The sequence below is a fragment of the Cherax quadricarinatus genome, chromosome 83 (genome assembly GCF_038502225.1).
Source record: "Cherax quadricarinatus isolate ZL_2023a chromosome 83, ASM3850222v1, whole genome shotgun sequence".
Taxonomy (NCBI): Eukaryota; Metazoa; Arthropoda; class Malacostraca; order Decapoda; family Parastacidae; genus Cherax; species Cherax quadricarinatus.
In genome coordinates this window covers 17,686,360-17,699,255 of record NC_091374.1, presented here as the reverse complement: position 1 = coordinate 17,699,255, position 12,896 = coordinate 17,686,360, and the positions used below count along the sequence as shown (strand labels likewise).

Here is a 12,896-nt window from a genome sequence, read left to right as displayed (position 1 = left end):
ACACATTTTAATAATATTGCTAAAATGTACAAGTAAATAATTTAAAATATTGTTTAATATGCAAATAAATATTCTGCAGATAGTTTTTGTTTTCTTTAGATTTTGCGAGAGCTTGACACGCAGCCAATGGCATGGCTGAACCACAACCAACCTAATGTTCAGTATGACATTCGACTTGCTCGTCCTGGACGCCACATACTGCTCATCAACTATTATACTCCGGCTGGCGGCACAACTACTAATGTCATTGTAGAAACCTCAACTCGCAAGGGTAGAGAGAAGGGAAGAGCCATCTTGTATGACTGCATGTACTCTACAACTTGTCGTCAAGTTGTCACAGATGCCAGTGGAAAAGTTGGTATCTTCTACTTTGATAGCAATTTCATCAGTCTTGATATAAAAGTAAGTGTAAAAATCTAACATTTTGTTGATTCTGACATTATCTTAGTTACAATAAAAATGAAGTACAGTAGAACCCCTGTATGCATGGATTTGGTTTCCACAGTTTGTTATCTATGATTTAATGGTTTAATAATGGCACCATAGGACAAAAGTTGTGATGGTGGCAGTTCTTCAAAGCCTAAGGGAAGCCGTGAAGTGCTTCCCATCAGTGAAAAAGTGATAATTCACTTATTGTGCATAATTTATCAATTAAATTTTATCATATGTATTTTTTTTTTTATTAGCACACTGGCCGATTCCCACCAAGGCAGGGTGGCCTGAAAAAGAAAAACTTTCACCATCATTCACTCCATCACTGTCTTGCCAGAAGGGTGCTTTACACTACAGTTTTTAAACTGCAACATTAACACCCTTCCTTCAGAGTGCAGGCACTGTACTTCCCATCTCCAGGACTCAAGTCCGGCCTGCCGGTTTCCCTAAATCCCTTCATAAATGTTACTTTGCTCACGCTATAACAGCACGTCAAGTATTAAAAAACCATTTGTCTCCATTCATTCCTATCAAACACGCTCACGCATGCCCACTGGAAGTCGAAGCCCTTCACACACTAAACCTCCTTTACCCCCTCCCTCCAAGTTTTCCTAGGCCGACCCCTACCCCGCCTTCCTTCCACTACAGACTAATACACTCTTGAAGTCATTCTTTTTCGCTCCATTCTCTCTACATGTCCGAACCACCTCAACAACCCTTCCTCAGCCCTCTGGACAACAGTTTTGGCAATCCTGCACCTCCTCCTAACTTCCAAACTACGAATTCTCTGCATTATATTCACGCCACACATTGCCCTCAGACATGACATCTCCACTGCCTCCAGCCTTCTCCTCGCTGCAACATTCATCATCCATGCTTCACACCCATATAAGAGCGTTGGTAAAACTATACTCTCATACATTCCCCTCTTTGCCTCCAAGGACAAAGTTCTTTGTCTCCACAGACTCCTAAGTGCACCGCTCACCCTTTTCCCCTCATCAGTTCTATGATTCACCTCATCTTTCATAGACCCATCCACTGACATGTCCACTCCCAAATCCTCTCCCAAATATCTGAATACATTCACCTCCTCCATACTCTCTCCCTCCAATCTGATATCCAATCTTTCATCACCTAATCTTTTTGTTGTCCTCATAACCTTACTCTTTCCTGTATTCACTTTTAATTTCTTCTTTTACATACCCTACCAAATTCATCCACCAACCTCTGCAACTTCTCTTCAGAATCTCCCAAGAGCACAGTGTCATCAGCAAAGAGCAACTGTGACAACTCCCACTTTGTGTGATTCTTTATCTTTTAACTCCACGCCTCTTGCCAAGACCCTCGCATTTACTTCTCTTACAACCCCATCTATAAATATATTAAACAACCACGGTGACATCACATATCCTTGTCTAAGGCCTACTTTTACTGGGAAATAATCTCCCTCTTTCCTACATACTCTAACTTGAGCCTCACTATCCTCGTAAAAACTCTTCACTGCTTTCAGCAACCTACCTCCTATACCATACACCTGCAACATCTGCCACATTGCCTCCCTATCCACCCTGTCATATGCCTTTTCCAAATCCATAAATGCCACAAAGACCTCTTTAGCCTTATCCAAATACTGTTCCCTTATATGTTTCAATGTAAACACCTGGTCCACACACCGCCTACCTTTCCTAAAGCCTCCTTGTTCATCTGCTATCCTATTCCCCGTCTTACTCATAATTCTTTCAATAATAACTCTACCGTACACTTTACCAGGCATACTCAACAGACTTATCCCCCTATAATTTTTGCACTCTCTTTTGTCCCCTTTGCCTCTATACAAAGGAACTATGCATGCTCTCTGCCAATCCCTAGGTACCCTACCCTCTTCCATACATTTATTAAATAATTGCACCAACCACTCCAAAACTATATCCCCACCTGCTTTTAACATTTTTATCTTTATTCCATCAATCCCAGCTTCCTTACCCCCTTTCATTTTAACCTACTGCCTCACGAACTTCCCCCACACTCACAACTGACTCTTCCTCACTCCTACACGATGTTATTCCTCCTTGCCCTATACTTGAAATCACAGCTTCCCTATCTTCATCAGCATTTAACGATTCCTCAAAATATTCCCTCCATCTTCCCAATACCTCTAACTCTCCATTTAATAACTCTCCCCCCCTTTTTTTTAACTGACAAACCCATTTGTTCTCTAGGCTTCCTCAACTTGTTAATCTCACTCCAAAACTTTTTCTTATTTTCAACAAAATTTGTTGATAACATTTCACCCACTCTCTCATTTGCTCTCTTTTTACATTGCTTCACCACTCTCTTAACCTCTCTCTTTTTCTCCATATACTCTTCCTTCCTTGCATCACTTCTACTTTGTAAAAATTTCTCATATGCTAACTTTTTCTCCCTTACTACTCTCTTTATATCATCATTCCACCAATCGCTCCTCTTCCCTCCCGCACCCACTTTCCTGTAACCACAGACTTCTGCTAAACACTCTAACACTACATTTTTAAACCTACTCCATACCTCTTCGACCCCATTGCCTATGCTCTCATTAGCCCATCTATCCTCCAATAGCTGTTTATATCTTTCCCTAACTGCCTCCTCTTTTAGTTTATAAACCTTCACCTCTCTCTTCCCTGATGCTTCTATTCTCCTTGTATCCCATCTACCTTTTACTCTCAGTGTAGCTACAACTAGAAAGTGATCTGATATATCTGTGGCCCCTCTATAAACATGTACATCCTGAAATCTACTCAACAGTCTTTTATCTACTAATACATAATCCAACTAACTACTGTTATTTTGCCCTACATCATATCTTGTATACTTGTTTATCCTCTTGTTTCTTTAAATATGTATTACCTATAACTAAACCCCTTTCTATACAAAGTTCAATCAAAGGGCTCCCATTATCATTTACACCTGGCACCCCTAACTTACCTACCACACCCTCTCTAAAAGTTTCTCCTACTTTAGCATTCAGGTCCCCTACCACAATTACTCTCACTTGGTTCAAAGGTTCCTATACATTCACTTAACATCTCCCAAAATCTCTCTCTCTCCTCTACATTCCTCTCTTTTCCAGGTGCATACATGCTTATTATGACCTACTTTTTGCATCCAACCTTTACTTTAATCCACATAATCCTTGAATTTTCACATTCATATTCTCTTTTCTCCTTCCATATCTGATCCTTCAATATTATTGCTACCCCTTCCTTTGCTCTAACTCTCTCAGATACTCCAGATTTAATCCCATTTATTTCCCCCCACCGAAACTCCCCTACCCCCTTCAGCTTTGTTTTACTTAGGGCCAGGACATCCAACTTCTTTTCATTCATAACATCAGCAATCATCTCTTTCTTGTCATCCGCACTACATCCACGCACATTCAAGCATCCCAGTTTTATAAAGTTTTTCTTCTTCTCTGTTTTAGTAAATGTTTACAGGAGAAGGGATTACTAGCCCATTGCTCCCGGTATTTTAGTCACCTTATACGACACGCATGGCTTACGAAGGAAAGATTCTTTTCCTCTTCCCCTTGGACAATAAATGAAAATAAAGAAGAACAAGAGCTATTTAGAAAAAGGAGAAAAACCTAGATGTATGTATATATATATGCATTTACATGTCTGTGAAGTGTGACCAAAGTGTAAGTAGGAGTAGCAAGATATCCCTGTTATCTAGCGTGTTTATGAGACAGAAAGAGAAAAACAACTTATATATATGGTTCGCTACTATCCGTGGTAGCTCTTGGAAAGTATCCCCTGCAGATACAGGGGGACTACTTTATGTATAATCCCTGTAATATATACATTATATTGTTTTTTGTACTAACCCAGTGTAAGATATGAAGACAAAACTCAAAACACTAATACTAGTCATTATGACAGAACATTTTAAAGATAGCAACCTGTAATTTACTGTGTACTTCACAGCTTGGCTTGTCTTGTTTAATTTAAGTAACTTTATGAAATATTCTTTAGAAAAACCACTTAGGTTTTATGCACTGCTTGGCATCACATTACAGATTATTACTACATTCATGGTTAGTTTTAGTGTAATAGTTTTATTATGCAGCATATACCCATTCTGTAAGTGGTAGTTAAAGATTACCGAGGCATTTAATGGGTCCAGGAGGTAAACCTGAATATTTTTGATAGCTGTGCAAGTTACAGCATTAATGAACTGCAGTATGTACAGGTAATGTCTTGGTAACTATTGTAATGAGTTGTTTTTGCAGACATGAATTCATGAAACGTTACATTAATTTGCCACTGTGGTTAAGATATCTTGACATTTCTTGAACATTTGTTGTAAGTGAATTATTTATAGGTATCAAAATTTTTTTGTATTGCAATGCATAATGATGTAGGGATGACAGTAGTTCCTTTGGCAAAGTTTACATTTAGTTAGGTCTATATCAGCTAGTAGTGTAAACTTCCAGAGGCACCTGTAGCCCAGCCAAAGTTAGGCAGTAGTGACATTCAGAAGTCTGGTTTTTGTGGATACACCATAGACATATGGCTCCTCCTACATGATAGAATCATGGTAGAAATACTGATTGGTATCAGTCTCCCTTGGACTCAAGTCAGTGAAATTCAGTTGAAGTTCTTTTCATATTGTCATCAGACTACTAGTGGGCATCTCAAAGTTATAATCACTTCCCTCTTGATGGCATATACTCTTGCCAGTTCATCATTTCTATCATGCATATGAAGACCCATGTGAGATGTGTTTGGGCTAGGCCAGGACACAGTGTTAGGTGGTCTGTCTTGGGCTGGTGTAGACTCCTAGTGTGACTCCAGTGTGTAAAATTTTACCAACCTTTGTCTGGCTTCTGATATGAGCATGTCACAGTTATCTCTCATGGGGTTAACAGCATTTATGAAATTAAATAAAATTGAAATAAAAATTAAAATTTTCATGTCTAAGAAGCATACATGGATGTTACAGTGATTGAGAAGTTCATTTTCGTTACAGGTTTGATACAATTAGGACAAAAATTATTTGATATACAGTGGACCCCCGCATAGCGAACGCCTTGCATAGCGAACATTCCGCATAGCGAACGCTTTGATCGCTAAAATTTTGCCCCGCATAGTAGACAAAAACCCGCTCAGCGAACTTCGTCCGAGACGCGTCCAATGTGCGGCCTCAGCCAGCCTCACATGTGCCGCCTGTCCCATTGTTTACCAGCTAGCCTCCGCGGTAACATTCAAGCATACACTCGGAATATTTCGTATTATTACAGTGTTTTCGGTTCTGTTTGTTGAAAATAAGTGACCATGGGCCCCAAGAAAGCTTCTAGTGCCAACCCTGTGGTAAAAAGGGTGAGAATTAGTATGGAAATTAAGAAAGATTTTGAAGGGTTTGGGGCTAACCCTGAGAAGCCTATGCCAGTTGTGGAATCCATTGTGCCTACTTCAAAAATTAAGGAAATGTGTGCACAGTGGGTTGAACTGCAAACCTTTATGGATGAAAATCACCCTGACACAGCTGTTGCAAGGCGTGCTGGTGACTATTTCAATGACAATGTTATGGCCCATTTTAGACAAATCGTAAAGGAACGGGAGGTACAGAGCTCTATGGACAGAAAGAAGTCCAGTGACTCTGAAGCTGGTCCTAGTGGCATTAAAAGAAGAAGGGAAGTAACCCTGGAAAAGGACTTGCCTCCTCAAGTGTTAATGGAAGGGGATTCCCCTTCTAAACACTAACACTCTCTCTCCCCTCCTCCCATCCCATCAATCATCACCAGATCTTCAATAAAAGTAAGTGTCATGTAATTGTGCATGCCTTTTTCAGTTTGTGTGTACTAAAATTAACATTTTTTTGTGGTAAAAAAATTTTTTTTTCATACTTTTGGGTGTCTTGCACGGATTAATTTTATTTCCATTATTTCTTATGGGGAAAATTAATTCGCATAGCGAACATTTCGCATAACGACCAGCTCTCTTGCACGGATTAAGTTCGCTATGCGGGGGTCCACTGTAGTTCTATGCTCAGAAGATATTCACTTAATATGCACAGCATTTTGAGCAAACTAATACTAAAATTTACATTATACTTAATTCTAATCCTATGGATGATAATCACTTACAATAAAAGTGTGAACTTTAGATACAGGAGAGCCCCACTTATACAGTAGGTTAGGTTCTAGGCTACTGTTGTAAAGTGAAAATCCGAAAATCGCGGTAAAGCGAAACATAGCCTTTTTGTTTCACTTTTAAATGCATATAAACACCTGATAACATGTTTGTGCTATCATATATTAAGTGAGCAATAGAGCTAGGCCTAAAAAATGCATATACAGTACACACATTACTTACCTTAAAATATAGTGAGTGGTGAATATATTTATTGCAGGTAGTCTGAATAAATGAAGAATGGGTACAGTTGAAAACTACTATATTAGTGAAATGCTGTAAAGTGACACCCTCTTGTATTTGGACATATTCAAGTGCAGAGAATATAGCAAGCAGGTCAGCTTGAAGGGCAAAAACCCATTTGTTAATGCATACTTCAGTTGCTATATAAGAGCCATCATTGTTGGACAGTAATGGCATTACCAGCTGTATCAGTAGATTGGTGGAGAGTGCCAAACTTAATGTTTACTTAGAGATGGTTTTGGGGCAGGTGAGGGCCATTGCCCCTGTACTAGGTCTCAGACGAGGCCTCCCAGTGGATGGCTTGATCAGTCAAGCTGTTGGTGCTAGTTACATGCAGTGCAGCATATGCATCACAGCCTATTTGATCAGGAACTCACTTTTCTTATGAAATGGTAGAGAATCTTTTTCTGAAGATAATAAAACAAAAAGTACAAAATTTGATGAAAAATTGACGAAATTACATTCTCGCAAATTTTGATGCATCAGTGATGTTTACGTATCAGTGATTTTTCTGTCTTTGACTCCCATTTTAGGCCAATTACATTATTCCAGTTTACCAAATTCTTAGCTATTTTGCTGTATTACTTCTGTTTTATCAAGTGAGCACAAGAAATTGCCCAGTCAACTGTTTCAACTACCCAATAAAGTGATAGTAAATAGGTAATTTGGCCAATTTAATACAAGGTTGAAAATATTCCAATTTCAAAGTAGGGTCCAGAATAAACACTGCAGGCATTCTTGGCACTAAACTAACATTTCCTCTGTTCATTAGTTATGTTTTTAGGCTTTACAAATGAACAGCTTTTTTATTTTTTATTCACATAATGAATTTTTATTCACACCAAAAATTGGAAGATTTACTGTTAGGCAATATTGTAATAATTGTATAAATAATATCACCACATTTTTGAATGTATATTAGACCCACCAGCTGATGCATATTAGACGCGTAACATTTGTTTACTCTTGAACAGCGGCAAAAATTGAACGTTTCCGCTACTTTGAGCTCAGTTTCAAGCCATTTTCAGTACTAAAACCGATCATTCTTTTGTTAGTGGGATGGATTGTAAAGGACCTGCCTAGTATAGGCCAACAGGCCTGCTGCAGTGTTCCTCCTTTCTTATGTTCTTAAGTGGAGGCAAGTGGGTTGTATGACTTGACATGCTGTTGGAGTGTGAGCAAGGGAAAATTGGCTAGCCTAACTGAAGTCTCAGAGGTGGAAAAACAGTTCCTGCACTCTGAAGGTGTGGGATGTTGCAGTAGGGAGGGTTATCTGAACTGTGATGTCAGCACTCTTCTGGAAAGACAGTGATTGAATGAATGAGATTGAAGGTGTTTCCTCTTTTCTAGTTCACTTTACCTTGGTGGGAGGTGGCCATTGTATTAAAAAACAAGTAAGTCAAGAAGACAAATTGATCTTGTGACTATATTCATCTCATAGAATAACTGATAATAACTTCAAATAGGCAGTGAAAATCTGCAGTGTATATAGTATTGGTGTAAAATTGACAACATTTTTATTATTAATTTATATGGATCTTCTTGAAGATGAATTGGTTTTTGTTTCATACAATTGCATATTGTTAGATAATATTTGGTAAGTAACAAGGAAATTACTTTTGATCATCCAACTGTGATCTTATGTGAATCTTAAACATTTGATAAATTTCCAGGGTGAGACCAACACAAATATAGGTATTGACTCCATTGTGGCCATTCCCTATGAATATTGGCACCAAGACCTGGTGCGTCCACAACTAGTGTGCACTCGTGTTAATGGCCAGTGTTTGGAGTCCTTTTACCCAATTCCTCCTGAAACTACAAAGGTAAATATTGATTACTTAATGAAGAACCTTATGTGCTGTGAAGGTGTAGGAAGCATTTTAATGTTGAAAATTATACATAATGTTCATGTTGGTTTTAAATGTATTTATGTATTCATTTTATAAGTTAGGAAAAACTCATTAAAAATATTGGAAACAAGACGTACACTGATGCGAGAGAGAAGAGAAGAGAAGGAGAAGAAACTAAGATAGAAGCAAAAGAGAGAGAGAGAGAGAGAGAGGTAGGGGGAGATATTGAGAGAGAGAAAAGACTGTGAGAAGCAAAAGAGAGAGAGAGAGAGAGAGATACTGAGAGAAAGAGACAGAGAGAAAGTTAGACTTAGAGACAGAGTCTGTGAGTATGTGTATATGAGAGTGTGATTATGTGTGTAAGAGCAGAAGGGACAGAGGGAGACTGGGTATTTTATTTTTATTTTTATTTTTCAACTTAATTTATTTTTTCAACACGTCGGCTATCTCCCACCGAGACAGGGTGACCCAAAAAGAAAGAAAGAAACCCAAAAAGAAACAAGAAAACTTTCATCATCATTCAACTCTTTCACCATCACTCTCACATAATCATTGTCTTTGCATAGATGCTCAGATATGTCAGTTTAGACGTCCCTCCAAACTGGCAATATTTTAAACCCCTCCTTTAAAGTGCAGGCATTGTACTTCCCATTTCCAGACTCGAGTCCGGCTAACCGGTTTCCCTGAATCCCTTCACAAAATATTACCCTGCTCACACACTAACAGCTCGTCAGGTCCCAAAAACCATTCGTCTCCATTCACTCCTATCTAACACATTCACTCATGCTTGCTGGAAGTCCAAGTCCCTTGCCCACAAAGCCTCCTTTACCCCCTCCCTCCAACTTTTTTGGGGATGAACCCCCTACCCCGCTTTCCTTCCCCAACAGATTTATACATTCTCCAAGTCATTCTACTTTGTTCCATTCTTTCTAAACTACCAAACCACCTCAACAGCCCCTCTTCAACCCTCTGACTGATACTTTTAGTAACTTCACACCTCCTCCTAATTTCCACACTACAAATTCTCTGCATAATATTGCACCACACATTGTCCTTAAACACAACATCTCTACCGTCTCTATCCACCTCTTCGTTGCAGCAATTACAACCCATTCTTCATTTACAGCCCATTCCCTTCTTTGTCTGCATGGATAACATACTTTGCCTCCACAGATACCTCTATGCACCACTTACCCTGTTTTTCTTCATCAATTCTATTGTTTACCTCATCCTTCATAAATCCATCCACTGACAAGTCAACTCCCAAATATCTGAAAACATTCATTTCTTCCATACTCCCTCCCTCCAATGTGATATCCAATTTTTCTTAATCTGAGTCATTTGATACCCTCACCACCTTACTCTTATCTATATTCACTTTCAACTTTATACCTTTACACACCCTCCCAAACATGTCCACTAACCTTTGCAACTTTTCTTTAGAATCCCCCAAAAGCACAGTATCATTAGCAAAAAGTAACTGTGTCAACTCCCATTTTGTATTTGTTTCTCCATAATTTAATCCCTCTCCCCAACACACTAGCATTTACTTGTTTTACAATCCAATCTGTAAATACAGATGTTGCAAGTATATGGAATAGGTAGTAAGTTACTAAATGCTGCAAAAAGTTTTTATGAGGATACTGAGGCTCAGGTTAGGGTGTGTAGAAGAGAGGGAGATTACTATCTGGTTGAAGTAGGTCTTAGACAGGGATGCTTAATGTCACCATAGTTGTTTAATATATTTATAGATAGGGTTGTAAAAGAAGTAAATGCTAGGGTGTTGGGGAGAGGGGTGGGATTAAATTATGGAGAATCAAATACAAAATAGGAATTGGCAGTTACTTTTTGCTGATGATACTGTGCTTATGGGAGATTCTAAAGAAAAGTTGCAAAGGCTAGTGGATGAGTTTGGGAGTGTGTATAAAGGTAGAAAGTTGAAAGTGAACATAGAAAAGAGTAAGGTGAGGATGGTATCAAATGATTTAGATAAAGAAAAATTGGATATCAAATTGGGGAGGAGGAGTATGGAAGAAGTGAATGTTTTCAGATATGTATTTGGGAGTTGATGTGTCAGCGGATGGATTTATGAAGGATGAGGTTAACCATAGAATTGATGAAGGAAATCAGGTGAGTGGTGCATTGAGGTATATGTGGAGACAAAAAGCATTATCTATGGAGGCAAAGAAGGGAATGTATGAAAGTATAGTGGTACCAACACTTTTATGGGTGTGAAGCTTGGGTTGTAAATTCTGCAGCGAGGAGGCGGTTGGAGGCAGTGGAGATGTCCTGTCGAAGGGCAATGTGTGGTGTAAATATTATGCAGAGAATTCGGAGTGTGGAAATTAGGAGAAGGTGTGGAGTTAATAAAAGTATTAGTCAGAGGGCTGAAGAGGGGTTGTTGAGGTGGTTTGGTCATTCAGAGAGAATGGATCAAAGTAGAATGACATGGAGAGCGTATAAATCTGTAGGGGAATGATGGAGGGGTAGGGGTCGTCCTTGAAAAGGTTGGAGGGAGGGGGTAAAGGAGGTTTTTTGGATGAGGGGCTTGGACTTCCAGCAAGCATGTGTGAGCATGTTAGATAGGAGTGAATGGAGACGAATGGTATTTGGCACCTGACAAGCTGTTGGAGTGTGAGTAGGGTAATATTTAGTGAAGGGATTCAGGGAAACTGGTTATTTTTATATAGCCGGACTTGAGTCCTGGAAATGGGAAGTACAATGCCTGCACTTTTAAGGAGGGGTTTGGGATATTGGCATTTTGGAGGGATATTTTGTATATCCTTATACATATATACTTCTAAACTGTTAGTGTTCTAGGCACCTCTGCAGAAACAGTGATTGTGTGAGTGAGGTGAAAGTGTTGAATGATGATGAAAATATTTTCTTTTTGGGGATTTTCTTTTTGAGTCACCCTGCCTCGGTGGGAGACGGCCGACTTGTTGAAAAAACGAAAAAAAAAATTACATTTATATTTAAATTTATATTGGAATATTATTATCATTATTATTTCAATATTACATTGTACTGTAAACAATTTCTTTATTTCTGTTTTAACAGCTGCCATTTTTTTTCTAATTGTTTAGGTTGAATTTGAATCAAACATAGAGGGAAAAATGGCTACAGAATTACCTGATGGTATTGCCAATATTACTGGTCTTGTTTACCTCAACCACAGTGATCCAATGGTGGATGTTGTTGGCAAGTTGAGGTATGCTGGAAAATACGTCTTTGTCGTCCACTACTATCAACCTCAGTACCCAGGTAAAAATTATGAAGATTTTTAATTAAGCCTAATGAAACATTCATTACAGATTAGATGGCATAAGTAAACTCTTGATATAATGGATTTGTGTATAATGGACTTTGGAAGTATGGAAAAAATCTGCTGGGTCATTCGATTCAGAAACAACAGGCAAAGACTGTTGGTTACAGATTTGTCCATTATTGTTACTATCATGACAAAACACTTGGTTTATTCACCACAGTTGTTATTACTGACTACCTGCTCCCCATTATATGTCGAGGACTTGCTATTCATAATTTAGGAGGGATAAGTTAAATCACCCTGCCTCAGTGGGAGACGGCCGACTTGTTTAAAAAAAAAAAAAAAAAAGTTAAATCATTCTTTATGGGCAAGTGAAACAGAATTCTTCCTCTGTAAGCCATGTGTTTCGTAAGAAGTGATTAAAATGCTGGGAGCAAGGGGCTAGTAACCCCTTCTCCTCTACATTACTAAAGTTAAAAAGAGTAACTTTTGTTTTTGTTTTTGTGCCACCCTGCCTCAGTGGGATATGCCCAGTTTGTTGAAAAAAAGAAGAAAGAGCTAAATCATGAATAGCTTATTATGCACAGTATCAAGATCTGTAAGTAAAGAAAAAAAAGTCAGTCTGCTTTTTATGTACATGCGACATTTCCCGAGTCTTATGTCATATAAGGTGCACCAATTTATTTCAGGAGCTCCTGGAGTTTAGAATGTTTACAAAATAAATTTGTTTTATTCCTTTTCCATTTTCCTTATTTTTTTTTTTCTGTATTTATGCAAGAAAAATGTGTTTTCAAACACCAGTGTCATATTGAAGGAAGCATTTATTAAATTTTTTATTATTTTTTATTATCACACTGGCCGATTCCCACCAAGGCAGGGTGGCCCGAAAAAGAAAAACTTTCACCATCATTCACTCCATCACTGTCTTGCCAG

At 38.5% G+C, this 12,896-nt stretch overlaps 1 protein-coding gene across 2 annotated transcripts in view; it reads left to right on the top strand.

Annotated features, from left to right (window-relative positions):
• Positions 1-12,896, top strand: part of LanA (laminin subunit alpha) — a gene marked incomplete at its 3' end in the record, with an annotated part of 194,735 nt that overhangs the window by 103,146 nt on the left and 78,693 nt on the right. For both annotated transcript variants that reach the window (XM_070102874.1, XM_070102875.1), the window contains 3 exon segments: positions 100-402; positions 8,516-8,668; positions 11,782-11,959. In XM_070102874.1, the coding sequence (XP_069958975.1) occupies positions 100-402; positions 8,516-8,668; positions 11,782-11,959 (634 nt within the window).